The 20,379-nt window shown below is 41.3% G+C and overlaps 1 protein-coding gene across 2 annotated transcripts in view; it reads right to left on the bottom strand.

The window, feature by feature from the left end:
• LOC111952067 (glutamate receptor ionotropic, delta-1) overlaps nucleotides 1-20,379 on the bottom strand; it is a 392,217-nt gene that overhangs the window by 155,454 nt on the left and 216,384 nt on the right. For both annotated transcript variants that reach the window (XM_070434970.1, XM_023970525.2), the window contains exon 3: nucleotides 1,881-2,165. In XM_070434970.1, the coding sequence (XP_070291071.1) occupies nucleotides 1,881-2,165 (285 nt within the window). The remainder of the gene's footprint in view (nucleotides 1-1,880; nucleotides 2,166-20,379) is intronic.

The raw sequence follows: 20,379 nt of genomic DNA, 5'->3' as shown, positions 1-20,379 counted from the left end.
ATTAGAAATGTTTTCCGTCTGGTTGCACATTTAACATGTTGATAGTAATTGGTAGAACTGATTTAAGTTTCCCTGCATTAAAGTCTCCGGCCACTAGGAGCACCGCCTCTGGGTGAGTGGTTTCCTGTTTGCTTATTTCCTTATACAGCTGACTGAGTGCGTCTAGTGCCAGCATCTGTCTGTGGTTTTAAATAAACAGCCACGAAAAGTATAGCTGAAAACTCTCTAGGCAAGTAGTGTGGCCTGCAATTTATCACAATATACTCTACTTCAGGCGAGCAAAATCTAGAGACCTCCTTAGATATCGTGCACCAGTCGTTGTCTACAAATATGCACAGACCGCCCCCCCCCCTCGTCTTACCGGAGTGTGCTGTTCTATCTTGCCGGTGCAGCGTATATCCCGCTAGCTGATTATGTGAAGGAGATGTGTCGCGCTGGATGAGGCAAATGGTGGTCACACCAGATACTGACTGGTTTTCTGATCCACGCCCCTACCATAAGATGCATATCTGTATTCCCAGTCATGTGAAATCCATAGATTAATTGAATTAATTTAAATTGACTGATTTCCTTATATGAACTGTAACTCAGTAAAATCTTTGAAATTGTTGCTTGTTGTGTTTATATTTTTGTTCAGTGTAAATAATGTCGCACTATCCCTTTAAACAATTATCAGCTTTGTGCATTGTCCAAAAGAACAAGATAGTTAAAGGGAGAAGAAAATGTCTCCTAATGATTACTGCTAGTTGGCTACCACGGTTATCATCATCATCATCTTCATCCTTAATATCGTACTGGCCCTCCACATACAAATCAACGTGTGTAATACTTGTAGTTTCTGACATAGTTCGTCCAGCCACCACTTCCTCCTGCTGTTTGTTTATGTATGTGTGCTTTGGAGAAAATCTCAGTAAGATCTTTTTTTTAAAGTTCAAGTGTAACGGTCCTGACCTGTTTTATGTTGTTTTTGTATGTGTTTATGGTCAGGGCATGTGTTTTGGGTGGGCAGTCTATGTTATCTGTTTCTATGTTGGTTTTGGTTGCCTGGTATGGCTCTTAATTAGAGGCAGGTGTTTTGTGTTCTCCTCTAATTAAGAGTCATATTTAGGTAGGGTGTTCTCACTGTTTGTTTGTGGGTGATTGTCTCCTGTGTCGTCGAATGTATGTACCATACGGGACTGTTTGGCTGTTCGTTTATTTTGATGTCGTCTGTTTCCTGTCCGTGAGTTTACGTTTAGTTATGTAAGTTTATGTTCAGGTTTCGTCACGTCGTTTTCTTGTTTTGTTTATTTGAAAGTGTTTTGTTTCGTGTTGCCGTCGTGTTAAATAAAAAGATGGCTTATTTCCCTAATGCTGCATATTGGTCTGATGATCCTTCTCTCCTCTCCTCGTCCGAGGATGAGGAGAGCGACAGCCCTTACATCAAGATGTCTGTTGGGATGAATTACAGAGTCTTAACATCTATGGCTTCAAATGTACCCTGATAAACTGTCCATTATAAGTAGCAGTAAATATTTTATTTACTCTCCCTTCAAATATTGGTCAGCTTTGTGCATTGTCCAAAACAACAATATCGTATTAAGGGAAGAAAAAATATCCTATTGATTACTGCTAGTTGGTTACTGCGGTTATGGTCATCATCATCATCATCATCATCATCATCATCCTCCTCCTCCTCCTCCTCCTCCTCATCCTCAATATTGTACTGGCCTTCCCCATTGGAGAGCTGGTCTTTAGAAGGTCACACATACAAAAAATAAAAACTGTAATGGTCACACAATACTCAACTGTGTTTTCAGCACACCCACCAACCCCCACTCACCCTATACCCCACCTCTCTCCCCCACTCACCCTATACCCCACCCCTTTCCCCCACTCACCATAGTCAGCATCATAGAAGATGATGAACTTCTGCCAGCGCAGCTCAGTGACCAGGGTGAGCATGACGTCGTTGAGGCGTACAGGCGGGCGGGCGGCCAGGGTGTAGCTCTCCCCGTCAGGACTTGGGTTGAGGTGGCAGGCGGTGCGAGGCGTGCCCTGGCCGTTTCTCTGAATAAACAGGTGGGGTATGTGCATGGCGTCGGTCAAGGACTGGAGGGCGTTGGCGGATGCACAGCCTGTAGATGTTACCAGTGCCAGTATGCCTTGGTTCATCAGCTCACAGGCTAAAGAGGGACAAGGATGAGAGGGACATGATGAAACAAACTTCAGACAATTCAATTAGACAGCATAGAGCACGTGGAATCAGTACGAGTCAAATAAAAGTAAAAGTGCGTTCTGTTTGTAGAAATAACACAGATAAAGATGGAGATAATAAAGATAGATAAGAAAATGCCCCCTGAAGATCAAACTGCTGGAGAAGGGAATTTAAAAGGGACTTATGGCTTCAGGAATTATGTGAGGTGGAGGAGCCACAGTTAAAGGGCAGGTCAGGACAGGGCACAGCAGTGCAGGACATTGGTAGGGTAGAACCCAGTAGGGCAAGGCAGGACATGGGCAGAGAAAAGTAGAGCAGGCCAGGGTATGGGCAGGGAAGGAACTGAGGGCACATACAGCCATGGGCATTGGGACAACAGGAAGAGGATGGGTGAAAGGGCGGGTAGGGCCTGTAGAAAAGTAAACAAAACATCCCTTTAATATCACCAAAAAAATGCACAAGTACTATAGCAAGTTAAGTAATAAATCCCTCTTTCCCTTTTGCACCCCCTCACCCCTCCCCACCACCACCACAGAAACATGTCATCTCTGAAATCTGTGTCACCCAGATTAACATACAAATCCATTTTTGTAATACTTGTAGTTTCTGACATAGTTGGTCCAGCCACCACTTCCTCTTGCTGTTTGTTTATGTGTGTGTGCTTTGGAGAAAATCTCAGTAAGATCCTTTTAAAAAAGTTCAAGATGTCTGTTGGGACGAATTACTGAAAGTACAGTAAAATATTTATACAGAGTCTTAACATCTATGGCTTCAAATTTACCCTGATAAGCTGCCCATTATAAGTAGTAGTAAATATTTGATGAATGCTGCACATCTGTCAGTGAGCTTCTGGTTATGAAGTGTTATGAAGTATCGTGCTAGTTGTAAGGGTTGTAAATGAGCTTGGAGGCATTAAAACATATTAATGTACATTTACCAGTGCTTGAAAGCTGCTGGCTGCCAAGTACACAAGTGGATGTCTTTGTTAAAATATAAAATAAAATGTACAGTCATAAGTTGAAGAAGTTTGGTTAGTGTAGGAGCTGTAGATCTTCTAAACTTCACACAATCTCACACTCTCACCTACACACATAAACTCATAGGAGACACCTACAGTATAAGTCTAATTAACAGGGGACTCTGATTCAGTCTTAATAAGGCAGGAAAACTTCAGTCAACCAGGCCTTGGGTTAATGAATACTTGTCTTGCATCAATGAGTATAGTCAGTGCACCTGATCATTTCATGAGTAAAGGTACTGCTCTCTGCCCCATAAAATGTATAAATAGCTGTCCGGTCAACTAAACAGGTCCTCTCCCTTGTAGGCAGATTTTACACTGAATTTCAGAGTCTAGTATCACCAGAAAATATTCTGTGCAATCTAAAACTTCTGCAGCAAATTCCAGACTAGAGAAATGAGGAGCTTTATTTGTGGCTGATGGTAGAGCCATATCTGTGTAGAGTTACAATCTATACATACCAAATATAATCCTCTACTACTAATCTTATTTGAACACGAAAAACATGATCACCACATTTGGAATTCAAGTCAACATTTGTCATATAGTCAACAGGCCTCTTTTTATCCTTTATCTGGGCACAAACAAAGCGCTAATGGAATGTAACAGTAATTAAATGTGTGCCCACTGTTTGTTAAAAATCACCCAATTAAGTGTAATCTCTTTGAAATGCTTAGAGAGACTCGCATGCTCATAATGACGTGACATCCAAAACAAAAGCATTACAATGCACAAAGACCAGCCACCTAGAACAATACAGAAGGTTAAACAATGACGAATGACTATAGAGCACGGAGTGTGGTTACACATGACAAAAGGGAGAAAGAAACTATAGCTGGACAAAAAATGCATCAGAAATCAGGAAGATCAGCTATAGCAATGTTGCTCTGATCCGCCAAGCAGCACACAAGGATGGGGGGGGGGGGGGGCATAGGATGAGGTAGGGGGATGGACTGTGGATGGAGTCATACTAGGACGCTGGCGTGGAGGGACTATTAATGTGACAAATGGGACATTTATCTGCCGACTCCCAGCACAGGACTACATTAAGACATTGTAAATCAGGAGCACTGGGGCAACTAAAGAGTGTGATGAGGGGTTGAAAATAGAGAAGGAAGAGAGGGAGAGAGAGAGTGAGGAGAGAAAGAGACAATCGGGGAGATATAAATGGAAATTCTTGAAATGACAGGACCAAAAACAGCAGGGGGGTGAGAGAAGGAAATGGGGGAAACAGAGACATTGATGAGAGAGGGAGAGATGGACTTGACTACCAAACAAGCTACTTGGAGGCATTTAGGGGATTGAGGGACCTATTTTCCCAGAGGCACCTTCACATTCGAATGAATCACCCATGACCTGAACCCTCAGCAGCTCAAAGTTCCTTTGTACTCCCCACTGGCTTGGCAATCACAAGTTCGGTTGGACAGTTTAGTAGAGGAACTCAGTGGTTGAAATTACAGCACAGAAAGTACAAAACAGAAAATGAACCCATTTAAGTCAATTACTTTTCTACATTAATTGCAGTTAATTATTAGAATATAAAATCAAATTGTATTTGTCACATGCATGGACTATGTGTGCAATAATCGTGTTTAATATCATTTTTTAATGACTACCTCATCTCTGTAACCCACACATACAATTATGTGTAAGGTCCTACAGTCAAGCAGTGAATTTCAAAAACAGATTCAACCACAAAGACCAGAGAGGTTTTCTAATGCATTGCGCAGAGGGGCACTTATTGAGCAGCTGTAGACAAGAATCACTTTACCCCTACCTACATGTACAAATTACCTCGACTAAAGTGTACCTCCGCACATTGACTCAATAGTTTATTTAGTAAACATTTTCTTAACTCTATTTCTTGAACTGCGTTGTTGGTTAAGGGCTTGGAATTAAGCATTTCATGGTAAGGTCTACACCTGTTGTATTCGGCGCATGTGACAAATACAATTTATTTTGATTGACCCACTCCAATTTGCATACATTCCCAACAGATCCACAGATGATGCAATCTCTATTGCACTCCACACTGCCCTTTCCCACCTGGACAAAAGGAACACCTACGTGAGAATGCTATTCATTGACTTCAGCTCAGCGTTCAACACCATAGTGCCCTCAAAATATCACTAAGCTAAGGACCCTGGGACTAAACACCTCCCTCTGCAACTGGATCCTGGACTTCTTGGTGGTACCCCAAGGTGGAAAGGGTAGGTAACAACACATCCGCCACGCTGATCCTCAACACGGGGCCCCTCAGCGGTGCGTGCTCAGTCCCCTCCTGTGCCTCCTGTTCACCCATGAATGCATGGCCAAGCACGACTCCAACACCATCATTAAGTTTGCCGACGACTAAACAGTGGTGGGCCTGATCACCAACAATGATGAGACAGCCTATAGGGAGGAGGTCAGAGACCTAGCAGTGTGGTGCCAGGATAACAACCTCTCCCTCAACATGATCAAGACAATGATCGTGGACTACAGGAAAAGGAGGGGCGAGCACATCCCCAATTCTCATCGACGGGGCTGTAGTGAAGCAGGTTGAGAGTTTCAAGTTCCTTGGTGTCCACATTACCAAAGAACTGGTTGCATCACCACCTGATATGGCAACTGTTCGGCCTCCGACCGCAAGGCACTACAGAGGGTAGTGTGTACGGCCCAGTACATCACTGGGGCCAAGCTTCCTGCTATCCAGGACTTATATACCAGGCGGTGTCAGAGGAAAGCCCTAAAAATGACCAAAGACTCCAGCCACCCTAGTCATAGACTGTTCTCTCTGCTACCGCACAGCAAGAGCCAAATCTAGGTCCAAAAGGCTTCTTAACAGCTTCTACTCCAAAGCCATAAGACTTCTGAACAGCTTATCAAATGGTTACCCGGACTTTTTAAATTGACCCCCCCCACCCCCTTTTTACACTGCTGCTACGCTCTTTTTATTATCTATGCATAGTCACTTTACCTACATGTACTGTACATATTACCTTAATTACATTGACTAACCTGTGCCCCCCGCATATTGGCTCTGTACCGGTACCCCCTGTATATAACCACGTTACTGTTCCTATATTGTTGCTCTTTAATTATTATTATTTATTTTTTTACTTCAGTTTGTTTTAGTAAATACTTTCTTAACACTTATTTTTCTTAAAACTGCATTGTTGGTCAAGGGTTAGTAAGTAAGCATTTCGCTGTAAAGTCTACACCTGTTGTATTCGGCACAGGTGACAAATAACATTTGATTTGATTTGATTTGGAAGTGTTCCAAAAACACATACTTTTACAAGATTTCACATGTGAAATTTCACATGAAATCATGTGATTTTCCACATATGAAATTAGGTGCTTTTTCTGTAAGGGTCAGTGTAAAAAGAAGATGCCGTGTTCATTTTCTCCTGGAATAAAGGCTATACAAATATTTCAGTCACATTACAGACAAGCCTCTCTCTAACAGGCAGAGGTCTTCAGAGGCACTGGCAAGGATGATACTGATGGAATAATGACTCCTAAATGTTCTCACTAGAGTGGACGACCCTGTCATTCATATGCCGCGAGTATCTAACTCTTCATGTCCGTTCAACTGCAGGCCTTATTCCGGAACTCCGTCAGGGTTTCAACTTACTGTTGAGAATTAGAATAGTAGAATGCACAAGGTGCAATTTTGAAATGTGGTTGTGCATCAGCAGTTTATCTCTTCTTATGTCAGTCACTGACAGTCTCTCAATTAGCCTATGGCAGCTAACATTGTTTAAACTGTTAGTTAATCTTGCGGCCAGCTATCTCAACTTGTAGTAATCATGGTTGAATTACCGACCGGGGGGGCCCCATTGATTTTGCTAGTCATTCTCAGTCAGGTGTCACATTAAAAACTGCAACAGTTCTCTCCATCCTATGGCAAAATGTGTAGAATGGCAGGAAATTACCTGCAAAACTGAAAATGTTTCTTTCCGCCCCATGGCGAAATGTGTAGAATTCCAGGAAATTAACTCTAAAACTTAGAATTTTGCTTATGGCCCCCAAAACGCGAGTGCTGACTATATGTGTGGGTATGGATGTGGGGACGCAGACCCACGAGCCACTGCGGCCCCCCCCCCCCATGATGAGTTTCAGATTTTTTGGTGGGGGTCACCCTCACCCCCATCACCCCCATCAAAGGTACCCATCCCTGTTTTAAGTACTATGGCAAGACGTTTTCAGCATGGGTAGAAAACCTGAAAAAAAGAAAATGCATTTGTGTGTGGGGGTGAATTTCAAGCACACCTAATAAACACAGTGCATGTCATTAGTAGGGCTGTGGCGATGGACAAAATTTTGTCAGCCGGTGATTGTCAAGCAAATAACTTTTGGTCTCAAGGTAATTGACAGTTAATTAACATAAACACATTTAGCATCTCCTGACATCCACTACAAGCCAAAAAGTCTAAAAATCCATGTAATATAGTCTACACTTTCACAACAAACCTATTGTTTATTTTAGACAGGTCTAAAGAAACGTGATTTGAAGAAAATGTTGTCTATTTCAGAAGAAGAGAATAGCATCCTCTAAGTTGTCCTTATGTTAGGTCCTGATCTGGCTATGCCTTATGGCTGTGGGCTACACTACTTGGGCTATATGTTTTGATTTTAAATACATTGTAAGGCTGCATGATGCAACTAATGATGATTTGAAAAAAGTTGCTTGAAGGCATGAGCTCTGCTTTGTTTTTTGTGCAGGCTGTACACACTTCGTCAGTCTCTCATTCATAATTTGAGAAGCATTTGATAATGCCTCGAATTTCCCGGCGGCATTCCCTTTGTGTGGCCATAAAACAACCTAAACAAATCCATGCCTTTTGCAGCCCTTCTCCCTGAGTGCTGCCTGCTCCGAAGCACCTCTCATCTCACTCACATGGCTCTCCCTCACGTGATTGTGTCTTTGTCACAGACTACAAGTGAAGACATACACATCAGGGAAGCAACAGTGCGCGTCCTTATCCAATTCCGAGGTGCATATTGAACATACATTTACTTTTAGTCAGCCAACAAGACGAGTAGGCCTAATGAACAGGAAAAGCACTAGCTTATGTCAATCTACTATCCCCCATAGTACAAAAGTTGACCTAGAAATAAATATTCCAAATGAATACAACCATTAGCTTAAAAAAAAACTTTTCCCGCAATGCGCTTGATGCAATAGTTCCGAACGTTTAGCTGAAAATGTTGATAAACTAAACTCAGCAAAAAAAGAAACGTCCTCTCACTTTCAACTGCGTTTATTTTCAGCAAATGTAATATGTGTAAATATTTGTGTGAACATAACAAGACTCAACAACTGAGACATAAACTGAACAAGTTCCACAGACATGTGACTAACAGAAATGGAATAATGAGTCCCTGAACAAAGGGGGGTCAAAATCTAAAGTAACAGTCAGTATCTGGTGTGGCCACCAGCTGCATTAAGTACTGCAGTGCATCTCCTCCTCATGGACTGCACCAGATTTGCCAGTTCTTGCAGTGAGATGTTACCCCACTCTTCCACCAAGGCACCTGCAAGTTCCCAGACATTTCTGGTGGGAATGGCCCTAGCCCTCACCCTCCGATCCAACAGGTCCCAGACGTGCTCAATGGGATTGAGATCCGGGCTCTTCGCTGGCCATGGCAGAACACCTCCTGTTCACCCATGAATGCATGGCCAAGCACGACTCCAACACCATCATTAAGTTTGCCGACGACTAAACAGTGGTGGGCCTGATCACCAACAATGATGAGACAGCCTATAGGGAGGAGGTCAGAGACCTAGCAGTGTGGTGCCAGGATAACAACCTCTCTAATTTTAAGAAGTTATTTGGCCACTTTAGTTGTGATACAAACCTTATCAAAACATATAGACCTATGGGCTAGGCTACATGAGGTGTGCGACTATGATTAGAAAAGGTCACAAAAAAAGGCATTGTTTCTTGCCTTAAGCTGGGCATCATTCACAAGTGATAATATATAATTCACAAGTGATAGGCTAATATTGTCACCCATCAGACTATTCTTGATTTAATTTTGTCTTTACATACAGTATACTAAATAATATATGTGTGGAATTCATTTCGATTTAGAATGGACCAGTATCATGCACCTGTCTCGAAACAGGGGAAGAAATATGTCATCTCTGCACTTAAATAGTGAATGGAGGACGCTTTTCCTGTGGTTCATTTTCATTCCAGCCAGGTAGGCTATACTCCTGTTGTAAAAGATAAGCAATGTGCTTAATATTTGCTAAATTCTAGGAAAGCTGAGAAATACATTTAGTAGGCCTAGAAAGCTGATGGGATCGTCCTCTTTTTAATAGAGGCCATCACTGTTTTCATGGGCCTATAGCCTATAGAAAAGTTGCACAAGATGAGCTCATGGGCTCTAAAGTGTTTGATTAGATTTTCGATGACATTTGCATTGATGTAAGAGTGATTAGAGGGACAATAGTGCTGAGTATCAGTTTGGTAGGCTACTAATGACATACATTTTCTGCAGAGCAATCCATTGCAATTAATGAGATTATCGTGCATGTGTACAGTCGTCATTGTAACTTAGCGGAACAGAGCTAATGCACCACACTGCTGTGGTGCAATTAGATAAATTGGGGCTGTCGTAAGAATTTAACACTGCAATTGAGATGATCTCATTTAGTGTCTTTCTCTGTGGACTCAATACAGAGGATTCAAAGGGGAAGCCATTGGTAAGATAATCAGTGACTGCAGTAGTACTAACACCATTCATTTTGTAACACTGGTACACTAGCTGTAAAACAGGCAGAATGTAGACAGAAATAATTATAGGTATATATTGTGACATATTACAACACCAGCCACACGGATTCCACATTTGCCCATGATCCTAACAGTAAACAGAAACCAATGTGATTTGCAAATATCTTCTGATGCATTGGTTATTCAATGGAAGGGATACACATAACCAATTACAATTAGATAATACACATTCTATAATTCTATAGATTTCCACCAGTATACTTCAGTAGGTATTCAATCCAAATCTTCTCTGATCATTCACTCCTTTTGACCGTGGTTAATCTGTGAAATGCGATAGTTTCTGGTTATGACAGTGTCTGTAAAAACCATATGGTTGATTTTAAAGGCTTGTTATCAAACACAAAATCTGAAGATACCACCCTGCCTATTGTTAAGATAAACATCTTAAAAGAAAATGAATCAGAAAAAAACCGAGAACCCATCTCTGCCCTCTGATTGAAAGTGTTCTATCAATCACAAACTGTTGCCACCCACACACTCACAACAAACCATCAGTTTGTGCAGACAGACAATCATTAATCTGGTCAATCAATTAAGACGATTCGTCACTCGCTAATATTCACACTAATTCCTCTGGGCCGTTGTGAGCTTGACAAATTACAGTAGCATTGTTAAAGTAGCCAAACATAGCACACCATTGCACAACCACATGTCTGAAAATGGCCTCTCAAACTGCATGAGAACCTGCCATCAGGATTCTAGGTAGTTATGTTACTACAGTATGCTACTGCACCCTGCTTTAGAACATATGGATTTTAGAGGAAAATGTAAGAAAGCTGTCCCTCCCTCAAGGAGAGATTTTAATTCCCACTTATCAATCATGGTTGAGAGGTTCTGAGCGTGTTAGGCTGGGGCTGGGCTCCACATCTTGCCCTGTTTGGGTCAAATGCTGACAGGTGCAGCTCAGTGAATCACTCTCCATCTGCTAATGTGACTGTCAGACACATCCCCCTGTACCTTATCACCATCTCTATTCCACACCCTGCTACGGGTACTATCCCTTACAAAAATGTACCATGATACTACTATGGTACTTTCACTTATACCATGCTATAGTCTGAATCATGGAAATACATCATGGTTTTAGCCTTGAAGTATGATGGTACTACCATGGTACTACCATTGTACCTAAATATTACCATGGTATGGCATCATATATACCATGGTACTGATCTGAAGCATGGAAATGTACCATGGTTTTAGCCTTGAAGTATGATGGTACTGCCTTGCACCTAAATAATACTATGGTATTGCGTCATAAATACAATAGTATAGATGTGGATCATGGAAGAATCATGGTTCAAACCTGCATTATACTACCATGGTAAAGCACAATTATGATAAATGGTAGCATGGTACAATAGCAGTATAATGCATCAAATAAATAAACCCCCAAAGGTCAAAAGAGGTTGGTTGGTATTATATTGTTTAATTTATATGCCAGTATGGGCAGGTTTCTAAGAAAGTCAGAGGCATTTGGCTACTATTGTTGGTCCTAGTTTGTCTGTAACATCAAATAAAAATAAAACAAGTTGCTGACATAAAGGGGTAATACTTTCTGTATTAATAGTAAAGTTTTGGGCTTTTGTCTGGGTTCCCTGTGTTGCCAACCAGAAATGTGGGAGATTGGGAGAATGTGAGAGACTGTATGGTAGATACTGGTAGATACTATATGGTAGCTTAATCTTTGGCATTTTGTATTCATGTATTTATAGTCAAGGGGTGTGCTTGTTTTGGCCCGAGGGACCCGCTTGCTTCACGCTCTCTCTCTCTACAGTGACTCTCACGCTAGCCTGTCACTCTACAGTGACTCTCTCGTTAGCCTGCCTAGTCAGTGAGTCAGTTGAAAGAGAGAGCCAACTGAAGAGAGAAGCACTAGATAAACAAATTGTTTTAAAGCTGATCTTCATGGTAAGCAATTTCTCCTTAAACGTGGCATCAAAGGAGTTAATTGTTAACTTCAGGAAGCAGAGTAGGGAACATGCCCCGATCCACATCAATGATACTGTTGTAGAGAGTCATGAGTTTCAAGTTTCTCGGCATCCACATCACGAGGACATGTCATGGACCAACAACACCACCACTCTTGTCAAGAGGGTGCAACAGCGTCTCTACTTCCTATGGCTTCTGAAGAAATTCAGCATGTCGCCTCGGGTCTTCTCCAAATACTACCGCTGCACCATCAAGAGCATCCTGAATGGTTGCATCACGGCCTGGTACGGGAATAGCTCCGTCCACGACCACAAGGCCCTCCAACATGTGGTACAGTCAGTCCATCACTGGGACCGTGCTTCCACCAATCCAGAACATCTATTTGAAACAGTGCCTGAGGAAGACCCGCAGCATCATCAAGAACCCCACACACCCCAGCCACGAGCAGTTCTCTCTCTTCCAGTCGGGCAGACGTTATCGAAGCATAAGGTCTGATGCCAACAGGCTCAGAGACAGCGTCTATCTACAAGTCATCAGACTGCTGAACACTTGAACTGGACTGACCACCTTAGCACACAGCTGCTGCTCTTATTGTACTGTTGAATTAATACACTTGCCTCCCATCCCCCCCTTCAACCATACATGTGTAAATATTGGACTATAAATGATTGCCTTCTTGTATTATACTTATGCTAAGATATTTATTTTACTTCATGTTCGTATTCTTATTTTTACTATTTCTTATTGTTGTTGCATTGTGGAGAAGGAACCTGAAAGTAGGCATTTAGTTGGACGATGTATATCTTGCGTATCCCGTATATACGACTAATAAGACTTGAAACAGAGAGTCTAAACAAAGATAAACATTGTAACTTGCTGTTGTTAGGGATATGTTGAGAACGACATGATGAAAATGTATTGAGATAAGATGATATGAATACCTTTTTACAAATGTAGAAGTCTAGACGTGTAGCCTAGTCAGTTGAATGAGAGAGCCAACTGAAATTGAAGCGAAAAGCACCAGATAAACTAATTATTTTAAACATTATGTTCAAGATTTCAGACTTCATTCATTCTTATCACCATACCCTATGCAGGTCCCAAGATTTAAGAGGTTACACTTCACTACTAGACCATGGGTTTTTTACCAAGCTCTAAAGATGTTGGAGAGGGTACACTAGGCCAAGGCTTTGCCTTTGCAGAGCGAGTACCATAAATTACTATGTTTTTGGTCCCTTTACGCAAAAAATGGTGGAACACAGACCATCATGGTAATAAATTCTAAACAACTGCGATGTTTAACTACACACTGCTAGTACAAAACCATGGTATTTTTTAAATTGTATTACCATGGTACATTTTTTAAGGTATACCAACCCACCTCCAGAATACAATACTCCTATTATCGACCTGCCCAAACTAGTCTTTCAGAGTTTTCTCCAGGGATGTACTGTATTTACTCTCTGTTAAACAAGTCACGTAGAACCATGGTGTGGGAAACCATGACTCAGGGAAACAGTGTGCTGCCCACATTAAGGGGGACGACATCAAGAGGAGTTGAAAGAGCTGAATTAAGTAGGTGGGGAATGTACCAGACGTGATAAATGTTGTTAGGGGACGTACATGACTGCCACAGCGCAGGACCCATGTAGAGGTCTCCACACTGCCTGAAGCCACTTTATAGTGGCGTGTGATTGGCCAATTAGCCACACTAGGCCAATATAAAGAGTGTTAGAAGCTTGAAAGTAATAAGATGGATGTGGGAGGAGAAAGAAGACGAGGAGGAGGAGAAGGAGGGTAAATGGGTATCTCCTCTATCATGGAGGCCGTTAAATATGTAATACTCCACGATCCTAGGCGATGCACTGCATTCGTTCAGAACGGTATGAATTCCGTTGTGAGATCTCTTAAACAAACGGGTAATATGGTGATTAGCCTCAATGCTTTTAACCACATGTGACCTATATCGGGAACCACTTCTAAAATTATCTTTGAAAGCAAAATTAGTCTACATGTGGGCTTAGTTCTTCCAGTTACCACGGGGTAGAACTCCTAATAGAGGAAAATCTTTATGGTTCAAACCTTTTGCAATAATATTTTCTATTCCAAAATTAACCGTAAATCTAAAGTATCTTAAAATTAACAGCAATCTTTTTGCAACTAGTTGGACCATCTACACATTGCATGCAACAGTTCCAACGCAAGTTGTTTAGTGCTAAAATTAGACAAAAAAATATTGGGAGCAAAGATTACAAGTTTTGCATGTGAAATACTTGTAACCTTTTCAGGACCCTAGGAAAGTTGTAGAGAGTGTTTTACTGTCTTTAATGGTAGGTTTCCTACATGCTGAAAGTCTCCTAAACATGGCTAATGAGGGGAGCTTTGAGCTCTGGGTTCCCCTGTGGATGGATGAATACAGTTGATCTCAGTTGGCAAGCGTTCCCTTAGCGACGCAGTGACCTTAAGGCCAAATGACAACAGAGCCTGTGGGAAGAGAGTGGCCTCGCTAGTGGGTTAGTCTACCCACATCACACTCACTCACAGAGGAGAGAGAGAGAGAGCAAGAGAGAGAGAGACAAGATATGAGAGATTCAGAGAAGGATAAGAGGGGAGAGCGAAAGAGAGAGAACCTGATGAAAGATCATGAAAACCAGAGACAGAGGGGAAGGTAAAATGCAAGATTACACAGCACATGTCACTGACACTATATATAGCTATCATACAGTTTCTTAAGAAAGTATTCACACCCCTTTACTTTTTCCACATTTTGTTGTTTTACAAGGTGGGAATAAAATTGATTTAATTTTTAAAAATACACAAAATACTCCATAATGTCAAAGTGGAAGAAAAACTCTTATATTTGTAAAAAATATATGAAAAATAAAACACTAAAATATCTTGATTACATAAGTATTCAACCCCCTGAGTCAATACATGTTAAAATCACCTATGGCAGCGACTACAGATGTGAGTCTTTCTGGGTATGTCTCTAAGAGGTTTCCACACCTGGATTGTACAATATTTGCACTTTTTTTATTTTTTTATTCTTCAAGCTCTGTCAAGTCGGTTGTTGATCATTGCTTAGATAGCCATTTTCAAGTCTTGCCTTAGATTTCCAGGCCGATTTATGTCAAAACTATAACTACAGTAGGCCAATCAGGAATATTCAATGTCATCTTGGTAAGGAACTCCAGTGTATATTTGGCCTTGTGTTTTAGGTTATTGTCCTGCTGAAAGGTGAATGTGTCTCCCAGTGTCTGTAGGAAAGCAGACTGAACCAGGTTTACCTCTAGAATTTGTTGTGTGCTTAGCTCTATTCAGTTTATTTTTATCCTAAAAAACTCCCTAGTCTTTGCCGATGACCAGCATACCCATAACATGATGCCGCCAACACCATGCTTGAAAATATAAAGAGTGGTGATGTGTTGTGTTGGATTTGCCCCAAACATAATGCTTTTGTATTGAGGACAAAAAAAAAATCTTTGCCAGAGTTTTTGCAGTTTTACTTTAGTGCCTTTTTATAAACAGGATGCATGTTTTGGAATATTTTTATTCTGTACAGGCTTCTTTCTTTTCACTCTGTCATGTAGGTTAGTATTTTGAAGTAACTACAATGTTGTTGATCCATCCTCAGTTTTCTCCTATCACAGCCAACTGTTTTAAAGTCCCCATTGTCTTCTTTCCTCTCCGGCAACTGAGTTAGGAAGGTCGCCTGTATCTTTGTAGTGACTGGGTGTATTGATACATCATCCAAAATGTAATTCACCATGCTTCAAGAGATATTCGATGTCTGCTTTATTTTAATTTTAACCAATCTACCAATAGGTGACCTTCTTCGTGAGGCATTGGAAAATCTCCCTGGTCTTTGTGGTTGAATCTCCCTGGTATTGTCACATTCAAGAGAAGAAGATGAGGACCAAGGTGCAGCGTTGTGCGTGTTCATATTTAATTTAATAACAACCGAACACTAAACACGAAAATGACAAAAATAATAACTGAAACAGTTCTGTCTGGTACAGATACGAAACAAAAAACAACTACCCACAAACACTGGTTGGAACAGGCTACCTAAGTATGGCTCCCAATCAGAGACAACGATAGACAGCTGCCTCTGATTGGGAACCACACCAGGCCAAACACATAGAAACACAACAACATAGAAAAAAGAACATAGACTGCCCACCCTAGTCACACCCTGGCCTAACCAAAATAGAGAATAAAAAGCCTCTCTATAGCCAGGGCGTGACAGGTATTTGTGTTTGAAATTCACTGCTCGAATGAGGGACCATAGAGATAATTGCATTTATGCGGTACCTAGATGAGGAAGTCATTCAAAACTCATGTTAAATACTATTATTCCACACAGAGTAAGTTAATTTAACTTGTTATGTGACCTGTTAAGGACATTTTACTCCTGAACTTATTTTGGCTTTCCATAACAAAGGGGTTGAATACCTATTGACTCAAGACATTTCAGCTTTTTTTTTTTTTTTTATTAGTAAAAAATCTAAAAACATAATTTGACTTTGATATGATGGGGTATTGCGTGTAGGCCAATGACAAGAAATATCAATTTAAAATTCTGTCTGTAACACAAGAAAATTTGGAAAAAGTCAAAGAGTGTGAATACTTTCTGAAGGCACTAATGGAAACAGCAATTTTGTCTGTAAACTTTCCAAATGTCGACAAAACAAAATACGCTAGACAAGGTAGGATCTTTTGAATGCAAAATGCAATGTTTTACCTTTATTTAAGCAGGGAGTCCCCATTGAGACCATGGTCCCTTTCACAAGGGAGCACTGCAGATACAATTTCAAAATGCAAAAATCGAATACAATATTAAACAAGTAAAACAGAAATATTCAAGGCAAACAATTACATTCCTCAGTAAAAAGGTCACCAATCAATATGTTTAATTGCCCGATCAGCACCAGAACATCCAATTGTATTGCATTTGTAGTTGGTTCCAGCAAGGAGGTGCTTTAAAGCTAAAAGCGGATTTACCTAGTCTGGTGGAGACCAGAGTTAACCTCAAGAGTTAACCAATCTTGTGAACGGGTTTGGTATCTCATGTTTTATATTTTAACAGTGAAGTTAGGTTAGTCGGAAGCTTTTGTAGTAGAGCTTTGTTACCAAAAAGTGAATAATGAAGTGATCATCGGGACTTTAATGAGGACCAGCCAACCTTTAGATACAGGATGTGGTGGTCAGTATTAAAACTCACCTGTGATAAAGCGAAGGGTTAAGAGTAGTGGCTGCTGCAATCTGGTAAATGGTGTCACCATAGTCAAGAACCGTCAGGAAAGTTGACTGTACAATCGGCTTCCTGCTATTTAGGGAGAGGCTATACCTATTTCGTAAAAATAAGCCCACTTTAAACCTTAGCTTTTTAAATAGCCCATCCAACCAACTACCTACCCCAACCCATATTTGTTTTTGTTTTTCTGCTCTTTTGCACATCAGTATCTCTACTTGCACATCCTCATCTGCACATTTATCACTCCAGTGTAAAATGCTAAATTGTAATTACTTCGCCACTATGGCCTATTTATTGCCAATAGTGGTTCTCCCAATGGTTCTCCCATTGATCGGGTTCCTGCCTGTAAATATCTGGGCATTTGGATTGACAAAGATTTAATGTTTAAAAAACATACAGATGAGCTACTTAATTAAAAGGCAAAGATTTGTATCCTATCTGACAGATAATTCTCAAGCCATTTGCAAGAAGCCTGATCCAGGCCTATTTCAGTGAGCCTTTAAAAAACGAAATTATACTTTATTTCCGCTTTATTTAACCAGGTAGGCCAGTTGAGAACAAGTACTCATTTACAACTGCAACCTGGCCAAGACAAAGCAAAGCAGTGCGACAAAAACAACACAGAGTTACACATGGGATAAATAAACGTACAGTCAATAACACAGTAGAAAAATCTGTATACAGTGTGTGCAAACGAAGTAAGGAGGTAAGGCAATAAATAGGCCAATAGTGGCGAAGTAATTACAATTTAGCAATTTACACTGGAGTGATAAATGTGCAGATGAGGATGTGCAAGTAGAAATACTGGTGTGAAAAAGAGCAGAAAAACAAATATGGGGATGAGGTAGGTAGTTGGTTGGATGGGCTATTCACAGATGGGCTGTGTACAGCTGCAGCGATCGGTAAGCTGCTCTGACAGGTAATGCTTAAAGTTAGAGAGGGAGATATAAGTCTCCAACATCAGTGATTTTTGCAATTCGTTCCAGTCAATGGCAGCAAAGAACTGGAAGGAAAGGCGGCCCAAAGAGGTGTTGGCTTTGGGGATGACCAGTGAGATATACCTGCTGGAGCACGTGCTACGGGTAGGTGTTGCTATGGTGATCAGTGAGGTGAGATAAGGCGGAGATTTACCTAGCAAAGACGTATAGATGACCTGGAGCCAGTGGGTTTGGCGACGAATATGTAGCGAGGACCAGCCAACGAGAGCATACAGGTTGCAGTAGGGGGTAGTATATGGGGCTTTGGTGACAAAACGGATGGCACTGTGATAGACTGCATCCAATTTGCTGAGTAGAGTGTTGGAGGCTATTTTGTAAATGACATCGCCGAAGTCAAGGATCGGTAGGATAGTCAGTTTTATGAGGGTATGTTTGGCAGCATGAGTGAAGGAGGCTTTGTTGCAAAATAAGAAGCCGATTCTAGGTTTAACTTTGGATCGGAGATGCTTAATGTGAATCTGGAAGGAGAGTTTACAGTCTAGCCAGACACTTAGAATATGTAGACAACTACAAATACCTAAGTCAGAACCGTCCAGAGTAGTGATGCTAGTCGGGCGGGCGAGTACGGGCAGCGATTGGTTGAAGAGCATGCATTTAGTTTTACTAGCATTTAAGAGCAGTTGGAGGCCACAGAAGGAGTGTTGTAAGGCATTGAAGCTCGTTTGGAGGTTTGTTAGCACAGTGTCCGAAGAAGGGCCAGATGTATACAGAATGGTGTCATCTGCGTAGAGGTGGATCAAAGAATCACCCGCAGCAAGAGCGACATCATTGATATATACAGAGAAAAGAGTCGGCCAGAGAATTCTACCCTGTGGCACCCCCATAGAGACTGCTAGAGGTCCGGACAACAAGCCCTCCAATATGACACACTGATTTCTATCTGAGAAGTAGTTAGTGAACCAGGCGAAGCAGTCATTAGAAAAACCAAGGCTGTTGAGTCTGCCGATAAGAATACGGTGATTGACAGAGTCGAAACCCTTGGCCAGGTCGATGAAGACGGCTGCACAGTACTGTCTTTTATCGATGGTGGTTATGATATCGTTTAGGACCTTGAGCGTGGCTGAGGTGCACCTGTGACCAGCTCGGAAACCAGATTGCATAGCGGAGAAGGTACGGTGGGATTCTAAATTGGTGATTGGTTGGTGATTCACTTGGCTTTCGAAGACTTTAGAAAGGCAGGGCAGGATGAATATAGGTCAGGATGGATATAGCTCTTTGAATGATAATGTATTGCGAAAATCAAATCAAATCAAACCAAATGTATTTATATAGCCCTTCTTACATCAGCTGATATCTCAAAGTGCTGTACAGAAACCCAGCCTAAAACCCCAAACAGTAAGCAATGCAGGTGTAGAAGCACGGTGGCTAGGAAAAACTCCCTAGAAAGGCCAAAACCTAGGAAGAAACCTAGAGAGGAACCAGGCTATGAGGGGTGGCCAGTCCTCTTCTGGCTGAAAACAGTGTTGAAGGCCTTGGAAAGGTCTATAAATAACTCAGCACTAATACCGATATAATAACCATCATTTTTAAGTAAACTTGTTTGGTCCTCCCACTACGACTTGGGAAAGCATAGTTAGTTCGGCTACAGATTAAATAAGTTATGATGAACTTCACAGGGTGGTAAAAGTGCATAGTAATCAATGCTTGGCTCACTCCCCAAAGGGCTTACATGTGTTACATATATATACTGTATGTTACAGGAGAAGGTCAATTTGGGAAATATATACGTACCCAGATGTTGGCTACAGCAAATTCTCTATATATTGCAACACTTGTTGTGACAAAACCATCAGTAGAGTTGAAAATGCGATGGAAACCCATTTAACTTAGATTTTTTATTCAGTACATGGGAATTTAACCCACAAATATTTTTGGGATGGAAACACATCTCTGGCGTATTGTTTTAATCTGTCGCCAATTGGATGGAAACCTAGCAACTGTAAAGGAAAGCATGGTGACATATATTATCTGTGCTGAGAGTTAAAAGAAAGAAACATGCACTGTAATATAGCTTAGTCAATGAACTTCTACTTCGTAGAGTGTGCATATGTGTTCCCTTTTCTGAGCGCATAAAGGCATCCTGGCCTCACACAGTGAGGGTTATAGTTGAGTCTGACAGCTAGCTGAAACACCCAACCACATTCAACTTCTCAGCAGCTTTCACTGCCACGATCATAACACACTGA

This window comes from Salvelinus sp. IW2-2015, linkage group LG25, assembly GCF_002910315.2.
Source record: "Salvelinus sp. IW2-2015 linkage group LG25, ASM291031v2, whole genome shotgun sequence".
Lineage (NCBI taxonomy): Eukaryota > Metazoa > Chordata > Actinopteri > Salmoniformes > Salmonidae > Salvelinus > Salvelinus sp. IW2-2015.
The sequence above is the reverse complement of the archived record's forward strand: the minus strand, read 5'-3'. Positions and strand labels throughout refer to the sequence as shown.